The 19,298-nt window shown below is 36.8% G+C and overlaps 1 protein-coding gene across 3 annotated transcripts in view; it reads left to right on the top strand.

Annotated features, from left to right (window-relative positions):
* Positions 1-17,290, top strand: part of IMMP2L (inner mitochondrial membrane peptidase subunit 2) — an 886,026-nt gene extending 868,736 nt beyond the window's left edge. For all 3 annotated transcript variants that reach the window (XM_043589280.1, XM_043589281.1, XM_043589282.1), the window contains one exon: positions 16,675-17,290. In XM_043589280.1, the coding sequence (XP_043445215.1) occupies positions 16,675-16,794 (120 nt within the window). In that variant the 3' untranslated portion in view covers positions 16,795-17,290. The remainder of the gene's footprint in view (positions 1-16,674) is intronic.
* The last annotated feature ends 2,008 nt before the right edge of the window (positions 17,291-19,298 follow it).

The raw sequence follows: 19,298 nt of genomic DNA, 5'->3' as shown, positions 1-19,298 counted from the left end.
TCCATAGCAAGACAGTAAGTTGTCTCCATAGTAAGACAACATCTTTCTTTGTGTTACCCAAATCCAGAAAGAGTTGACCACCTCTGTCAGTGCAGCACGAAGAAGTGTCACCTGGATACCACCGTGAGAAGATTGATGGTGATGTTGTATTCAAGAAAATTTTTATGTGTGGAGGAGGACAAATAGCAAGAATGGTGGTCTATTACCCAAATAACCTGTGGGACTCATCCCAGGGGTTTGGGAATCATTTATAAGTTTCTCTCCTCCCTAATATCATTAACTTGGTTTGGAAGTAAATGGTGGTCACCAGAGGCAATCCAAACCAATTTTCTTTGCCTGTATAATATATTCAAAAAATTCTTACAATGCAGTAAATAGGTTGTAAAATTTAAGTCTAGGAATTACATATATGTGTTTTAAATTACATACTGTATCTTGAAAATAATTTTTTGAGACTGAAAGAACCATACCCCAGTTTTTTGGTAGCACTAGTTTATGGTCAGTCTGTTGTGGCACATCATCTATGAAGCTTTCCTGTCACTTACTACTATTTTCTGAAAAACTTTGGATGTCTCTCTTTAGGTAGGTTAGGGAATTTCCTTGATGTCCAGATAATAAAATATAGCATTTCCAGATTTAAGCTTTCTTTACTCAACATTCACTCATTCAACAGATATTTACTGCTGACAAGTATTTCATGATCTTGTCCAATATATTATGCTAATTTCTAATATAGAAAAGGTAAGATATAGGCTCTGCTGTCATAAATATTATAGAATCTAGATTATAGACCAGGAACTGGCAAACTATGGCCTTTGGATGAAATTCAGCTTGGTGCTTTTTTGTTTTTTATTTTTGTAAATAAAATTTTGTTATAACAAATCTTATAGTCACTTATATATTGCCTGTAGCTGCTCTGTGCTACAAACCAATGACAGTTGAATACTTGGAACAAATACTGTATAGTCTGTAAGCCTAAATAAGTTACCTCTGGCTATTATAGAAAAAGTTGGCCAACTATTGGTATAGACATGGAAACATAATTATTAAATAATATCATAAGAGAAGCAGGACATTACAGGGAGGAGCAGCATGAATTTTTAACCACACCTTTTTCAAATCCTGGTTCTATCATATACTAGACTCATAACTTTCAGCATAAGGCTTACTATTTCTAAGCCCAAGTATTTTTTTCTGCAAATGAAAATAACGTCTATTCCACAAGTTTAATATAAGGAATAAGAGAATGTCTATCTGAAACATTTCGGATATAACTATAGTCATTAAGTGTTCCCTGTCTCAAAAGACGGGGATGACCATGTGTCCTGGAGACATATGTATGCCTCTTGACCAACCATAATTATTAATAGCCTTCTTCACTCTAAAGTTTCCCAAGGCGTATAATATATTACATGGCCAACACTATGCCTAGAGATTTTTTAGAATTTCAATTCAAATATACTTGACAGCATTACATTAGTTTCAGGTGTACAATATAGTGATTCAACAGTTGTATACATTACTCAGTGTTCATCACTATAAGTGTACTCTTAATCCCTTTCACATATTTCACCCATCCCCCCAACCCCCCCTCTGTTAACCATCAGTTTATTCTCAATTTGAGTGTTTTTTTTGTTTCCCTCTTTTTTTGTTTTGTTTCTTAAATTCCATATATGAGTGAAATGATATATTTGTCTTTCTCTGACTTATTTCACTTAGCATTATACTTTCCAGATTCATCCATGTGGTTGCAAATGGCAAGATATCATTCTTTTTTATGGCTGAGTAATATTCCATATATATATATATATATATATATATATATATATATATACACACATACATATAAATGTCTTTATCAATTCATCTATCAATGGACACTTGGGCTGCCTCCATAATTTGGCTATTGTAAATAAGGCTGCAATAAACATAGGGGTGCATATATCTTTTTGAAATAGTGTTTTTATACTCTTTGGGTAATACCCAGTAATGAAATTCATGGACCATAGGGTAGATCTACTTTTGATCTTTTAAGAAATATCCATGCTGTTTTCCACAGTGGCTGCACTAGTTTTCATTTCCATGGACAATGCACAAGAATTCATTTTTTCTTCACATCCTCACCAACACTTGTTTCTGGTGGTTTTGATTTGATTCTGACAGGTGTGAGGTGATAGCTTACTGTGGTTTTAATTTGTATGTACCTGATGATTAGTGATGTTTATGTGTCTGTTAGCAATCTGTTATGTTCTCTGGACAAATGGATATTTCTTCTGCCCATTTTTTAATTGGACTATTTGTTTTGGGGGTGTTGACTTGTATAAGTTTTTTATATACTCTGGATACTAACCTTTATGGTCTATGCCATTAATAAGTATCTTCTCCCATTCAGTAGATTGTCTTGGTTTTGTTGATTGTTTTCTTTGCTGTGCAGAAGCTTTTATTTAAACAAAATTTTTTTAAGTGTTTGTTTTTGAGAGAGCACAAGTGGGGAAAGGGCAGACAGAAGGAAACACAGAATCCAAAGTAGGCTCCAGGCTCTGAGCTGTTGGCACAGAGCCCAAGCGGGGCTTGAACCCACAAACCGTGAGATCATAACCTGAGCTGAAGTCAGATACCCAACTGACTGAGCCACCTAGGTGCCCCAAAAGCTTTTAATTTTAATGTAACCCCAATAGTTTGTTTTTTGTTTCCCTTGACTCAGGAGATATATCTAGAAAAATGTTACTACAGCCAATGCCAAAGAAATTAGAGCCTGTGCTCTCTTCAGGATTTTTATGGTCTCAGGTCTCACATTCAGGTCCTTAATCCATTTTGATTCTGTTTTTGTCTATGGTGTAAGAAAGTGATCAAGTTTCAATCATTTGCACTTAGCTGTCCACTTTTCCCAGCACCATTTGTTGAAGGGACTTTTTCCTATTGCATGTTCTTGCCTCCTTTGTCAAAGATTAATTGACCATATAATCATGGGTTAATTTCTAGGCTCTCTTTCCTCTTCTGTTGATCTGTGTGTCTATTTTTGTGCCAGTATCATACTGTTTTGCTTATTAGACCCTTGTAGTGTATCTTGAAATCTGGGATTGTAATACCTCCAGTTTTGGTTGTGTCTTTAAAGATTGCTTTGGCTATTCAAGGTCTTTAGTTCTAGTTCTGAAAAAATTGTTTTGGTATTTTGATAGGAATTGTATTAAATCTGTAGATTGTTTTGGGTATTACTGACATTTTAACAGTATTCTTTCATTCCATGAGCATGGAATATCTTTCCATTTTTTTGTTTTGTTTTCACTTTCTTTCCTCTGTGTTTTATAGTTTTCAGAGTACAGGTCTTTCATCTCCTTGGTTATGCTTATTCCTAGGTATTTTATTATTTTTGGTACAATTGTAGAGGAGATTGTTTTATCTTTCTGCTGCTTCATTATTACTGTATAGGAAGGAATGTAACTGACTTCTGTATATTGATTTTGAATTCTTTACTGAATTCATTTATCAGTTCTAGTAGTTTTTGGGTGGATTCTTTTGGGTTTCCTGTATCTAGTTTCATATCATCTGCAAACAGTGACAGTTTTACTTCTTTTTTGGCCATTTGGATGCCTTCTATTTCTTTTTCTTGTCTGATTATTGTGGCTACTACTTCTAGTGTTGTATTAAATAAATAAAAATGGTGGGAGTTGACCTTGTCTTATTCCTGATCTTAGGGGAAAAGTTCTAAGTTTTTTTTTACCACTGAGTATGGTGTTCACTGTGGGTTTTTCATATATGTCCCTTATTATATTGAGATATATATTCCCTGTATACCTACTTTGTTGAGGGTTTTAATAATGAATCAATGTACTTTGTCAAATTCTTTACCTATGAAAACAATCATATTTTTTTATCCTTTCTCTTGTTGACACATGTATCATGTTGACTGATTTGCAAATACTGAACCACCCTTGTATCCCAGATATAAATCCCAGTTGATTGTGGTGAATGACTTTTGAAATGTATGTTGGATTCAGTTTGTCAGTATTTTGTTGAGGATTTTTGCATCTATGTTCATCATAGATAATGGCCTATCGTTGTCCTTTCTTGTAGTATCATTATCTAGTTTTGGTATCAGGGAGAAAGCTGGCCTCCTAGAATGAATGTGGAAGGTTTCCTTTCTCTTCTATTATTTGGAATAGTTTAAGAAGAATAGGTATTAACTCTTCTTTAAATGTTTGGTAGAATTCACCTGTGAAGCTCTCTTGTCCTGGATTTGTTTCCTGGCAGTTTTTTGATTACTGATTTAATTTCATTACTGGTAGTCAGTCTGTTCAAATTTTTTATTTCTTCCTGCTCCAGTTTTTGGAGTTTATGTTTTGAAGAATATATCCATTTCTTTTAGATTGTCCAATTTGTTGGCATATAATTTTTAATAATCTTTTATAATCTTTCATATTTTGGTTGTTATTTCTCCTCTTTAATTTGTGATTTTGTTTGAGTCCTTTCTCTATTTTCTTTTAATATATGCTCTCATCTTTATTATTTTCTTCTGCTGGTTTGGGATTAGTTTTTTCTTTTCTAGCTCCTTCAGGTGTAAGGTTGTTTTCTGAGATTTTTCTTACTTCTTGAGGTAGGTCTGAATTGGTATAAACTTCCCTGTGAGAACAGCTTTTGCTACAATCCAAAGATTTTAGAATCTTGTTTTCATTTTCACCTATCTCCATGTACTTTTTTATTTCCTCTTTGATTTCTTGGTTGACCTATTCATTGTTTAGTAGCATATTATTTAACCTTCTTGTATCTATAGTCTAAATAGATTTTTTCTTTTGTTTGATGTCTAATTTCATAGCATTTTGGTCAGAAAAGACTCATGGTATGACGTTACTCTTTTTAAATTTGTTGAGACTTGTTTTGTGGCCTAATATGTGATCTATTCAAGTGCACAGGGAACGGTCTCCAGAAAAAAAATGTTTATTCTCTTTCAGGATGGAATATTCTGAATATATCTGTTAGATCCATCTGGTTGAGTATGCCATTCAAAGCCACTGTTCCCTTGTTAGTTTTCCTTTTGGATGATCTATCCATTGATGTAAGTGGGGTGTTAAAGTCCCCTATTATTGTATTACTATTATTAGGTGCTTTATGTTTGTTGTTAGCTACTTTATATATTTTGTTTCTTTCATGTTGGGTGCATAAATATTTACAATTGTTATAACTTCTTACTGGATTGCTCCTTTTATGATTATATAGTGTCCTTAGTCTCATTACAGTCTTTTAAAGTCTATTTTGTATGATGTAAGTATTGCTACTCCCATTTTATTTCACTTCCATTTGCATGATAAATGCTTTTCCATTCCTTCACTTTGAGTTTGTGTGTTTCTTTTTTGTTTTAAATGTTTATTTTTGAGACAGAGCATGCGCACAAGTGGGGAGGGGCAGAGAGAGGATCTGAAGCGGGCTTGTGGTGCCAGCAGAGACCCCGATGCCAGGGCTTCAACTCATGAACTGTTGAAGTGTGAGATCATGACTTGAGCCAAAGTTGGCTGCTCAACTGACTGAGCCGCACAGGTGCCCCTGAATTTGCATGCTTCTTCAGGTCTGAAATGAGTTTCCTGTGTATAGATGGATCTTGTTTTTTGTTTTGTTTTTCTATTCCATCAACCTGTGTCTTTTGAATTGAGTGTTTAGTCCACTTACATTCAAACTAATTATTGACAGGTATGTACTTACTCCCATTTTGTTACTTGGTTTACGGTTGTTGCGGTAGTTCTCTGTTCCTTTCTTCTCTTGCTCTCTTCTCTTACAGTTTGCATTCTGCAAGAGGGAACCTACAGCTGCCCCAAACCAAGGCAGGAAGGGTTGGAGGGGTGGAGTAGTTGAAGCATGAGGATGGAGGTGTGTGGGTACACTGTTAGCAAGCTAGGTAGTAAGTGTTGGCCCTGGTTTCTATAGGCTGCATGTCTAAGCTGGGGGTGGGGGAATGAAATGGCTTCTGCCCGCACTTTTCTTTACTGAGAAATCTCCCAAGGATCCTCCCCTTCCAGCACATGCCCTAAGATAAGTAAACAAATTTCCCTCTTTTATACCCCAGCCATTTTTCAAACTGCTCTTTCTATGCTGTATCTCTGCAGAGCACTTTGTTGTGCTCTTTAAAGGCATGGACTCAGTTTCCTCTAGCCTTCCCTGCTCTCCCAGAGCACAGCCTGCTGAGTTTGAAAGTTCTGGGTGTTAAGCCTCACTTATGTAAGAACACATGAAATTTGACCCTTCTGGTTTTCAAAGCCAAATGTTACGGGAATTCATCTTCTGGGTGAGGTTTCCCATGCCTGTTGTGAGGGTCTCTTTCTTTCCTCCCTCCATGTCTGAGGTGTCCCTCCCTCCTGGTAACAGTCCCTGCAAGTCCATTTAGATCCCAACCATATCCCTGCTCTTCCTACCCTCTTTGATATGGCCTCTTCTCCACATTTTGCTGTGGAGAGTCTTTTCTGCCAGCCTCAGGTCTTTGCCTGGGTAATTTACACTGATACGGGTGTTATCTAGTTGCATCGGTAGGAGGAGGTGATCTTAGGCTCCTTCTACTCTGCCATTTTCCCCCAAAGTCCCTTTCTTTTCTTTTTTAAGAACCTTCTTTTTTTTTTTTTTTTTTTTTTTTTTTTTTTTTTTTTTTTTTTAAATTTTTTTTCAACGTTTATTTATTTATTTGGGACAGAGAGAGACAGAGCATGAACGGGGGAGGGGCAGAGAGAGAGGGAGACACAGAATCGGAAACAGGCTCCAGGCTCCGAGCCATCAGCCCAGAGCCTGACGCGGGGCTCGAACTCACGGACCACGAGATCGTGACCTGGCTGAAGTCGGATGCTTAACCGACTGCGCCACCCAGGCGCCCCTAAGAACCTTCTTTTTAAGAACCTGATATTGGGTAGACCATCACCAGGCCTCAGTTCCTTAAAAAGGAACAAATGGTTGAGAATTGCGGTGGCTGGAAGGGCTCCATGGAAAAGTTAGGCTACACTGGGTTTTATAGGAAGGTCCCAGGGATATGAGGAAGAGGATTAAAAACTGAGTACAGAAGCCATCAGAAGCAGGAAGGTGGGCATGATATGTGGAGTTGGGTATACCATGGAGGCCCTTAGAGTAGAACTTGCATACTGAGAAATCTTGTAGGTAAGTTTGGAAAGATGTGGGTATAAAGGATGTTGGACGACAGAGTGGAAAGCTGACTGACTTCTTTAAGCTCTGGGAAATCGACAATTCATTTAAACAGTGTTCTTCCAAGTTCCAGTGTTGTTTCAGTTTGATTTGACCTTCAGAATTGTAGGTAATTTAATAATGCAGAATGAATATCAGCTGACTTGTTTATGTGATTTTTCTCTCTTATACTGCTAAATTCATCAAAGACTATTTGCTAGTAGTGATTATATAAAATGTGTTTTTTTTTTCTTAAGAAAATATTTTAATCAAATGAAATTTTGTGCTTCATCTCATTTTTCATCCTGGTCCATTTCTGACCCTGGCTCTAGTTCTGAATGGCTTTTTTAAAAAGTCTTTGCTTCCATTAACAGTCATCATCTTCTTCCACTCCTATGTTTCCCTTTCTATCTTACCTGTGGACTCTTAGGCTTTTGCTTGTCCTTATCTTAACCTTTCAAGCTCTTCCTTCAAGAGAAGAGGGTATCCTGAAGCCAGGAATTGGAAGAGTGCTCTGTAGACTGATGGTCTATGAATAGGGGGTGGAGAGAACCAAAATAATGCACACCTGTGCCTTTGGCACCTGAAGAAAAGGCTGGGCTCGTGAAGGTTGTGTCTATGACATGCCAACATAACTTCTCTGTGGAGCCAATTCAATCAAAGGCAGGCAATTCAGTCCATGTGCTTCTTTGGCATTGTGTGGACAAAACAAACTAGTTGACTGATAGTGCTGATCAATTTTCAGCTAGTATTTTTGGTGTTTCCTAGAGCAGAGATCTCTAAAGAGGGGAGCAAGAATAAACAAGGGGTGTGTATAATGATCCCCTGGATACAAAAACAAAAAATTAGTACTCCTGAACTAAAAAACAAGAGTTGGAGCTTTACTAACATTTGGTTTTATGGACTGTTAGTACTAATTGTAATAATTTTTATTATATATAATTTTTAAATGTAAATATGGAGGTCAGTTCTCCAATATTTTTTACTGGTAGGATGCACAATTAAAATAGATCATTCTAGATCATTGATTCTAAATCTATGGGCAACAGTTATTGTAAGAGGCCTATTAATATATGTGGATGGGCAAATTTCTTATTAAGCAGACAGTAAAAAAACAATTATCTGCTTAGGGTTTCTAATAATTTAATAAGTTGCTGTTGTGTTCAAAAATTTACTGTAAAAGTGGATTTCTTATGCCTAAAAATGTTGTGAATCCATTGAAAAGGAGACATAGCTATACATGGGACACAAAAGAGCATAGGGTAGAGTTAAGTCCCAGTAAAATATTAGGTTGGTTGGTCAAAGTAACAAAACCTATTGAAAAAATTTTAGTCATACCTTGGAGTATTATAGGGTCTGTTCTAGATCATTACAATAAAATGAATACTACACCAAGGCATGGTAAATGAATTTTTTAGTTTTTCAGTGCATATAAAGGTTATATTTATACTATACTGTAGTCCATTAAATTTGTAACAATGTTGCCTAAAAAGTTTACATGCCTTAATTAAAAAATATATTCTAAAGAAGACTAATCCACTGAACTTTCAAAAAGTCTTTGTGTGTGTGTGGGGGGGGGTAGACAGTCTTGCCTCAGTGTTGATAGTTGCTGGAGGAGGGGATGGCTGTGACAATTTCTTAAAATAAGACAACAGTGAAAGTTGTTGCATAAATTTGCTTTTCATGAACAATTTCTCTGTAGCATGTGATACTATTTGATGCATTTTCAAAACTGGAGTCAATCCTCTCCAACCCTGCTGCTGCTTTATCAACTAAGCTTCTGTAATATTCTAAGTCCTTTGTTGTCATTTCAACAGTTTTCACAGAATCTCCACCAGGAGTGCAGTCTATTTCAAGAAATCATGTTTCGTTCTCATTCATAAAATGATGAGCACCTCCTCATCCATTAAGGTTTTATCATGAGATAGCAACAATGCAGTCACTTTTTCATGTTCCACTTCAAATTCAAGTTTTCTTGCTATTTCCTCTACATCTGTAGCTACTTTCTCCACTGAAGTCTTCAGCCCCTCAAAGTCATCCATGAGGGTTAGAATCAACTTCTTCCAAATTCCTGTGAATGTTGATATTTTGGCCCCTTTCCATGAATCCTAAGTGTTCCTAATGACATCTAGGATGGTGAATACTTTCCAGAAGGTTTTCAGTTGACTTTGCTCATATACATCAGTGATACCAGTGTTTGTGGCAGCTATTGTCTTCAAGAATAAGACTTATTAAAGAATAAGCCTTGACAGTCCAAACGTGTCCTTGATGCATGGGCTGCAGAATAGTTGTTGTGTTAGCAGGCATGAAAACATTAATCTCATTGTACGTTTCCATCAGAGCTCTTTGATGACCAGGTGCATTGTCAGCAATATTTTGAAAAGGACTTTCTTCTTTAAGCAGTAGGTCTCAATAGAGGGCTTATAATATTCAGCAAACCACATTGTAAACAGATGTGCTGTCATCCTGGCTTTGTTGTTCCATTTATAGAGCACAGCCAGAATAAATTTAGCATAATCTTGAAAGGTTCTAGCATTTTTGGAATAGTAAATGAACATTGGCTTCAACTTAAAGTCACTAGCTGCATTATCCCCTGACAAGAGAGAGAGCCTTTTCTTTGGGGCCAGACATTGACTTCTCCTCTCTAGCTATGAAAACCCTAGTTAGCATCTCCTTCCAATAAAAGGCTATTGAATCTACGTTAAAAATCTGTTCACTAATATAGGCACCTTCATTAATTATCTTAGATATTCTGGATAACTTGCTGGTTTACCTTGTTCTTTTTTGTTATGGACATGGCTTCTATCCTTAAACCTCATAAACCAATTTCTGCTAGATCAAACTTATCTTCGGCAGCTTTCTTTCCTCTCTGCCTTCATAGAATTGAGAAGAGTTAGGGCCTTACTCTGGATTAGGTGTTTGTTTAACAGAATGTTGTGGCTGGTTTGATCTTTTATCCAGACCACTAAAACTTCCTCCACATCAGCAGTAAGGCTACCACTTATTTATCATTTGTGTGTTCACTGGAGTAGCTTTTTAATTTCTTTGGAGAACTTTCTTTTTTCATTCACAACTTGGCTGTTTGGCACAAGAGGCTTAGCTTTGGCCTATTTTGGCTTTTGACATGCTTCCTCACTAAGTGTAATTATTTATAGTTTTGATTCCAAATAAGAGACCTGTGACTCTTCATTTTACTTGTACACTTAGAAGCCATTTGGGGTTATTAATTGGCCTAATTTTGATAGTGTTGTGCCTCAGGGAACAGAGAGGTTTGAGGAGAGGTAAAGTGATGGGGGAACAGCCAGCCAGTGAAGCAGTCACAACACACATTTATCAATTGTTTGCTGTCTTAAAAAGGCGCAACTTGTGGAGCCCCAAAGCAATTAGAGTAGTAACATTAAATATCACAGATCACCATAACAAATATAAAAAAATTATGAAATAATGTACGCATTATCAAAATATGACATGGACACAAATGAGCAAATCCTGTTGGAAAATGGCACTGATAGACTTGCTCACCACAGGGTTGCTGCAAAGCTTAATAAAACTAGGTATGCCTTTGCATGCTTAAGCATCTCTCTTTTTAATAACAGAAAAAAAAAACTTTTTTTCTGTCTTCAACCTGTTTCCCTATTTTGAGTGATTATTGGCACATGTTATGGAACTAGCTTCGAGCACAGTATTCCTGTTTATTCATGTCTATATTAGTGTTGGGCTGCCATAATCAAATATCATAGACTCCATGGCTTGAACAACAGAAAATTTCTCACAGTTCTGGAGACAAGAAGTCCAAGGGCAAGTGTCAGAAAGTTTTGGTGTTGGGAGGCTTCTCTCATTGTCTTGCAAATGGCCAACTTTTTGCTGTGTCCCCACATGCAACCCTATTGATTGTGTGTCTTAATGTCCTCATCTAACAACCATTCCAGCCCAATTGGATTAAGGTCACCTTAATGGCCTCATTTTAACTTAGAACCTTTAAAGAGGTAACTACTGCCAAATACTCATATTCTGAGGTGCTGGGGATTAGGGTTTCAACCTGAGTTTTGAGAAAAATAATTCAGTTTGTAACAAACATTTCCATTATGATCAATCTAGGTGTTTTGGGAAAGTATGTGGGACCTAACAAAACTCAAAAGCAGTATAATTAAGTTGACCCAATCTTGATTTGTCCAGGACAGCCCCATTTTACTATTATCCTGACTTAATTTAAAAGGGCTCCCTTTGACAGTCAAAGTGTCTCATTTGGAAAATAAATTACATGGTAGATCTTGATAGGTTCAAGAGCCAGGGGGCATGCACTTCAGTCTTGGTTCAAAAGAACCTATTGCTGTGCCTAGGTTTTCTCTACTATGGAGACCATCATAGAACCTGCATCACACAGTTATTGTGAGGATTAAATGCATCAGAATGACTGAGTCATTCAGAACACTGACCTGTGTGTAGTAAGAACTGAGGGTAACAGTGAGTAAGCGACAGGGAGGAGGATTATATTTGTTAGGTGTGATGGTTAACTTTGTGTGTCACTTTAGCTGGGCCAAGGTGCCCAGCTCTTTAGTTGTTTCTGTAAGAGTGTTTTTTGGGATGAGTTTTACATTTAGATTAGAGGACTTTGAGTAAAGCTGATTGTTCTCCAATAGATGGGTGGGCTTTGTTCAATCAGCTGAAGGCCTGCTTAGAACAAAAGCCTGACTACCCCCAAGCAATAAGGGATTTGCCTGGAGACTACTGCCTTTGAGCTTAAACTGCAGCTCTTTCCTAAATCTTCTGCCTTCTGGCCTTTCCACATTAGATTTTCAAAGCACCAAGCCTCCACAATTACATGAGTTAAATCCTTAAAATAAACATTTCTCTATATACACACAAATCCTATTAGTTCTGTTTCTCTGGAGGACCCTGCGTAGTATGGTATGTATGGAAACGAAAGCTGGTTTATTTCAAGTATAGCTTTTAATTTTTAAATAGTTCCTTTATTTCTGGATTTTTTCTGTCCTTCATTCACTGTACCCTTTGCATGTCTGTATGCATATCAATAAAAAAATAAAGATCTGTGATAAGACTGCTAAGAGAGTATATTGGCATTCTCTGTACCTTAGTCTTTCTTAAACACTTAAATATTGCATTCCATCCAATACTTTTAAACCATACTAATATTCTACATCTATGAGAATTTTCACATTCATAATTCTAAAGATGAAATTTTTTTCAGAAAGTGAGTAGTATACCTAATAAATGTTTAGAATAAAAGAATTCTAGGTTTTAGTAAAATGAATGTTGATTTAAAAAAATCCAGTCACCAAGAAAGCAAGCAAATATATTGGCAAGGGTTCTGCAAAGTTAAAAGACTGGCAACTCAACCATAGGAAAAAAAAAGTTAAAACAACTTGGAACCGCAAATAAAGGCTTGAGGAACAACTGAGTAGCAGCTATCAAATCTAAAAAGGGTTATTGTGCAGAGGATGGAGACCAGCTGTCCTATAGCTCCACTGAGCCCAGACATGAACAAAAATAGATAAAAACTTTACTATGACAGACCATTTAGATAGAGGTTCCTGGCAGTTAACATGTTTGGAATGGTTACTTAGCATGTTTCAGAATATATTCAAGGGATTCTTTAAAATTGGTCAAGTTCACTTTTTCTGGGTGTGATGCTAAGTGGAAAATGCAGATCCTAGGTTCCCAATGAGGTTAATCAGAATCACTAAGAGGATGGGGTAGGGTTGTAAAAACCATATGCTCCCTTTCTATGAAATGTTAGGAAATGGTTTCTAGGATGTTACAAAAGGGAATGTGTAGTGTCCTACCTTTGGTATGAGAAAAAAAGGGGGAAATAAGAGAATGTTTCTTTTTTCCAAAAAAGAAACAACAACAAAAACTGATGAAAATAATCTATAGAGGTGCAGTGGTGGATGAGAATTTAATTTGTGTATATTGTTTTTTGTATCAGTTTCCCATTGCTAATACAATAGATTACCACAAAAACAGTAGCTTAAAACAAATCTATTTCACAGTTCTGGAGGTCATGAGTCCAATATGGATCTCACTGGGCTAAAATCAAGGTATCAGCATGGCTACATTTATTGTGACAGCTATAGGGGATAATCTGTTTCCTTGCTAGTTTCTAGAGGCCACCTGCATTCCTTGGCTCATGGCCCTTTTCTCCATCTTCAAAATCAAGCAGTACAACATCTCTGTCTAAATCCGACCCTTCTGCCTAGCTTACCTACATTTAAGGATTCTTATCCCAAGAACCCAAATATAATCATGTTATAGAATAGTCTTGTTATCTTAAGGTCAACTGATCAGCAACTTTAAGTCCATTAGGATATGGTAATCCTTACAGAGTAACTGTGTGTTGGGGGGCATTCTGCCTACCTCGCCTTTTGACTTCTGAACCATGCAAACGTTTAAATATTCAAAAAAAAATACTGAGTCCAAAAGGATATCAAAATCACACTAAAATTGAATACAAATAGAAGCAAATCTACACTGTGGAGGAAAAAAAGGACAAATTCCAATAAATACACCCTTAACATGAGATGTATTTTAAGGATTAAAATCATTTCAACGTTTATTTATTTTTGGGACAGAGAGAGACAGAGCATGAACGGGGGAGGGGCAGAGAGTGAGGGAGACACAGAATCGGAAACAGGCTCCAGGCTCTGAGCCATCAGCCCAGAGCCCGACGCGGGGCTCGAACTCACGGACCGCGAGATCGTGACCTGGCTGAAGTCGGACGCTTAACCGACTGCGCCACCCAGGCGCCCCAAGGATTAAAACCATTTCAAAGAAACCTTGATTTTACTAAACTGGTAGTTGTTGGAAATCTGAGTGCTCACTCTGGAAGAAAGGAGATAGAAATATAGAATGGGGAAAGTTGAGGGAAAGCCCTAGGGTTTTGTATTTTTTTAATGTTTATCCTATGAAATGGCTTTGAATGTTGACACCCTCAGAGCAATAAGTACCTATAGTAGCAGGTTTTGGTTTCTAAATAGTATTCGTTGGTAAAACCAAGCCTCTTTAATGAGATGTCAAATATCAGGCTGAACCACTATCAAGTACGAGTAAGCCTACAGCATTCAGTGGTACCAAAAAGGAAGTGCTCAGAGACTGATGGAGATATGTCCATCATTGATCAAGAACCTCCCCACTGCTCTGAGGACATTGGAGCATTAAACCAAAATCTCATATTTTGAAATTAAAAATATTTGATATTAAAAGAATTTAGGATTAGAAGGAGAAGCACTTAAGAGAAAAATGAAAGCTATTAAATATAAAAGGAATAATAAATTAGGAAACTCACTAGTGTAATCATCAATGTAATAACTGATTCAGGGAGGATCATCCATGGATGTTAAAACTATCAGATGATTGAAAAACCAGCTTCTTTCAGAGACAGTGAAATAATTGGATAAAATTTTGATGCAAGATAGTGAAATATTTCAAAATATCATCCACAGCTTAGTTATTCATGACAAAAGGAAAACAGTTTGTTTATAGTGGAGAAAGCTGGTCAATATCACATTAATCAAATTATCCAACTTCATTCATGTCACAACAATAGGACAAACAGATATTTTGTGCCTTCTGACATGACAGAATGGGAAGAATACACTATCAAGTACATTGTGTTCTTGCCAAGAACATTTAACTTGAATCTATTCAGGAAGGGAAAAGTTGAGCAATTCTAAATGTAGGATATTTTACAAGGCAACAGCCCCAAACAAAAATCATGACAATTATGATGTAATTCTGGACCCTTGATTAAGAACTTAAAAAATAGCTATAAAAGACATTATTGGAACAGTTGGAAAATTTTGATTGTTGTAAGCAATATTGATCATTAATATAGTACATAGAATGTATTATGTTTATGTAGTAAAGAGTCTTAGTTCTGAGGAGATACATGTGGAAAATTAGGAATAAATTCAGAATGTCAGCAACTTTCAAATGGTTCAAAAAATATGTACACAGGTACACATACAAAGAGAAGGGAACAAATGCAACAAAATGTAAATGGTGAATTTGGGTGAATTTTTTTTTTCTACCACATTTTTAAATTTTCTGCAGGTTTGATTTTCAGAGTAATATTCCTTTATTGGGCTCTCAGGGCTTCTTGATAGACTTTGGGCTTATTTTGTTTGTATTCCAAGTTGTTGTGAAGGGTTTTTTTTTCTTCTTTTTAACAAAAAATGTATTTCTAGTTACCTTTTTAGAATCTCTCACTTGACATCCAGTTCTTTGAGTCTCTGTGCAACATGTTTTCCTGAATGCAGATGCTAGGAAATAGAACTTCAATGAAAGCAGTCTTGTATGCTAATCTCTATGGAGCTTCAATTTATAGGAAAACATTTGAAAATAAAAAGTGGGCCCATAGTATTTGGTTTGCAGCTAGCACTAAATAGATAATGTGCTGAATGTAAGTATTTTGTAAACTTTTAAATGCTATTAAATATTATCTCGGGGCGCCTGGGTGTTGCAGTCGGTTAAGCGTCCGACTTCAGCCAGGTCACGATCTCACGGTCCATGAGTTCGAGCCCCGCGTCGGGCTCTGGGCTGATGGCTCAGAGCCTGGAGCCTGTTTCCGATTCTGTGTCTCCCTCTCTCTCTGCCCCTCCCCCGTTCATGCTCTGTCTCTCTATGTCCCAAAAATAAATAAAAAACGTTAAAATTAAAAAAAAAAATCTAATAACAAAAATAGCATCCACAACAAAAGATACAGATTTCTAGACCCTGCTTCTGCTTTGTTGAAGGGTGATCTGTGAAAATAGAACCTGGATCTGCATTTTAGACAGGTTTGCCCCACTCTTCCGCTCACTGAAGCTCATGTCCCTATGGAAACCTAAGCTGTCTTTAAGGGCTCAGCCTTCAGTCCTCCAAGACGACTTCCCTCTAGTTACCTCCACTTTAATCCTGGCACATCTCTGCTGATGGGGGTTCTTTGCCCTCTGTCATGATCTTTATACTTGGTTCTTTTTCCTGCTTCCTATCCTCCATTGCTGGCTTTCCCTTGGTTTTCCACCTCCCTCTGGGAGCACTAGTTCCATCTTGATCCCTGTAGTTTCCAAGATCTAATTTCTGCTGCTCAGCCAGTAGGTGGGAAAATATTTTTTCATGTCTCTGACTTTTCCACAAAGTCCAGTCCCTCTGAAATAGTGGCAATTATATAGGAGATTCTGAGAATGCAAACCAGATTTATGTTTCCTGGGTGTATGCAAGGTGGTTAGGGAGGAGTGTGTTTAAGGTTGCATGCAGACTCTGGAGTTGGATGGCTCAGCCAAGAAGCCAGCCTCCACCCCGTGGTAGCTATAGCACTTTTGGTAAGCTCTTTAACCAACCTTAATTTTGTTTTCTCATGTGCAAAATGGGGGTAATACCTACCTAAAATGATTCGTGAGGATTAAAGGCATTCTATCAATACTTCCGTACATTACACCTAGAAAAGTACCATCTAAATGTTTACTATTTTTAATCATCTAAGTAATTTTTTTCTTATGTTCTTTGTGTCTCTCATGGGTTCAGGTTTCCCTAGGACTTCTGCATGCCCATGCTACACATATCTTGTGGCCTCCAGAGCGCTGGCAGAAACTGGAATCTGTTCTTCCTCCAGAGCGTTTACTAGTTCAGAGCGAAGCAGAATGATGGCATGGGTCTCCCTCAGCTGCTGACATTGGGAGGCCAACACCACCAATCACAGGAAAAGTAATGGATGAGCCTTCAAAAGGGCAAAGCTTGTTTCAAATGAGATGATCCATATTATTAAAGAGTTTTAAACAGTATTAAATAGCAACTGATTTTGTGTTTAATTGTAATACCCTATTGTTTAATGCCAAAAAAATGCAGACCTTTGGGAATATGAAAATCTCATTCCCATGTCTTAATTTGGGGATAAATTTGAGAATCTTTGTTATGTATACTTATCCCATCGATTGCTGAGTTTTAATTTTGGTGCTTGCTGGTGAAAGAATATGAAAATTAATATTGGATGAAAGTAATTGAGTAATGTCATTTACTCTTAAGATGAAACATGTACTGATGGGAATTATATCATGATTGACAGTATTTACAATACACTGACCACCAGTTAGGAAGAACAGTAAACTGTAATGTAAAAATAAAATACTGATTTGCTCAGGTACTGTTTTGGGTATTTATCATTTAACCTATACCTCCATTAATGAGGAATGTATTATCTTTTTCTTGGAAGCAAGGAATTAAAGTAATGGAGAACTAATTCTGTCAATACAAGTAAACCTCTCTTATTGGCCCTTTTAAATCCAAAACTGCTGAGTGATCTCATGCCCCTTCACATTGATGAATAAACCTGTTTAGCAGTATTTAGTCACTATTTGGTAAAATTTTCTGAGTGAAATTGAAAGTGGTTACTCCAGGTCAACCAAGTTTTATTAGTCCCCCAGTGATTTTCAGACTTTATGATACTGAAATCACCAATTGCAGCATGGAGTAATATTAGCATAATAGATGCTATAAATTGCATAGATAAGGAAGTAAATTCCTATATACAAGTCTATATTTACTCTTGCAAATGTAGATGCAAACTTCCTTGGTTTGGAATGCAAAGAGAAACAGCAGAAAACCATACACATAGTAACAGTGTATGTTACTAATAATACTTCATTAGCATTTTAATAGCTCATTCAGCAAACATCAATGAGTACTTATGTACCAAGGTTGGTAAAAACTTTTTTTTTTTTTGAGGGAGAGAGAGAACATGCAAGAAGGAGAAGGATAGAGAGAGAGGGAGAAAGAGCATCCCAAGCAGGCTCCACACTGTCAGTGCAGACAGAGCCCAACAAGGGGCTTGCTCTCTCCCACTATGAGATCATGAGCCCAGCAGAAATCAAGAGTCAGAGGTTTAACCGACTGAACCCATAAGCCCCCAAATTAATGTTTTTAAAAGTAGATCTGCTTAAAATCTTTTGTTGTATCTTCATTGTCCTGATCAATTCTATTTCTATTCCCCAACTTGTATTTCATAACTAGTATAGTACTGGCATAAAAAGAGACACATAGATTTCTGGAACAGAACAGAGAGCCCAGAAATAGACATACACCTATACAATTACTTTATGACAGAGGAATCAAGAACATAAAACAAGGAAAGGACAGACTCTTCAAAAAATGGTGTTGGAAAAACCAGATAGCCACATGCAAGAGAAGTAAACTGGACCACTATCTTATACCATACACAAAAATTAACTCAAAATAAATTAAAGAATTGACCTGAAATTGTAAAACTAGAGGAAAACATAGGCAATAAGCTCTATGATTCAGTGTTGGTGATGTATTTTGGAATTGGCACCAAAAGCAAAGGCAGCAAAGGCAGCAAAAGCGGGGCGGGGTGGGGGGGGGGGAGGAACCCATTAATGTAAACATACTTCACAGCAAAGAAAAGTCAACAAAATTAAAAGGCAAACTACTGAATGAGAGAATACATTTGCAAACCATATATATGATAAGGGATTAATACCCAAAATATATAAAGAACTCATATACCTTAATAGCACAAGAAAGCAAAATCTACCCTCCCCCCGCAAAATGGGCAGAGGATCTTAGCAGACATTTTTCCAAAATGAACATACAGATGACAGACACATGGTAAGATGTTCAACATCACTAATTATTAGGGAAGTGCAAATTGAAAGTAGAATGAGATATCACCTCACAGCTGTTAGGACGGGTAGAATCAAAAAGACAAGAGAAAACGAATGTTGATGAGGATGTGGAGAAAGGAAACACTGCACTAATGGCAGGATTGTAGATTGGTGCAGCAACTATGAAAACAGTATGGAGGTTTTTCAAAAAATTAAAAATAGAACTACCACATGATTTAGCAATTCCAGTTTTGGGAATTTATTGGAAGAAAAAGCATTGATTTGAAAAGATGTAAGCACCTCCATGTTCATTACAGCACTGTTTATAACTGCCAAGACATGCATACAGACTAAATATTCATTGATAGATGAATGAATAAAGAAAATGTTGTATATATCCAATGGAATATTATTCAGTCATAAAAAGAAGGAAATTTCGCTGTCTTTGACAACATGGATGGACCTTGACCACATTATGCTAAGTGAAATACATCAGAGAATAACAAATACTTCATCATCTCACTTACATGT

The sequence above is a fragment of the Prionailurus bengalensis genome, chromosome A2 (assembly GCF_016509475.1).
Source record: "Prionailurus bengalensis isolate Pbe53 chromosome A2, Fcat_Pben_1.1_paternal_pri, whole genome shotgun sequence".
NCBI classification, from domain to species: Eukaryota; Metazoa; Chordata; class Mammalia; order Carnivora; family Felidae; genus Prionailurus; species Prionailurus bengalensis.
Note: the sequence above shows the minus strand (reverse complement) of the source record. Positions and strands in the feature narration are given on the sequence as shown.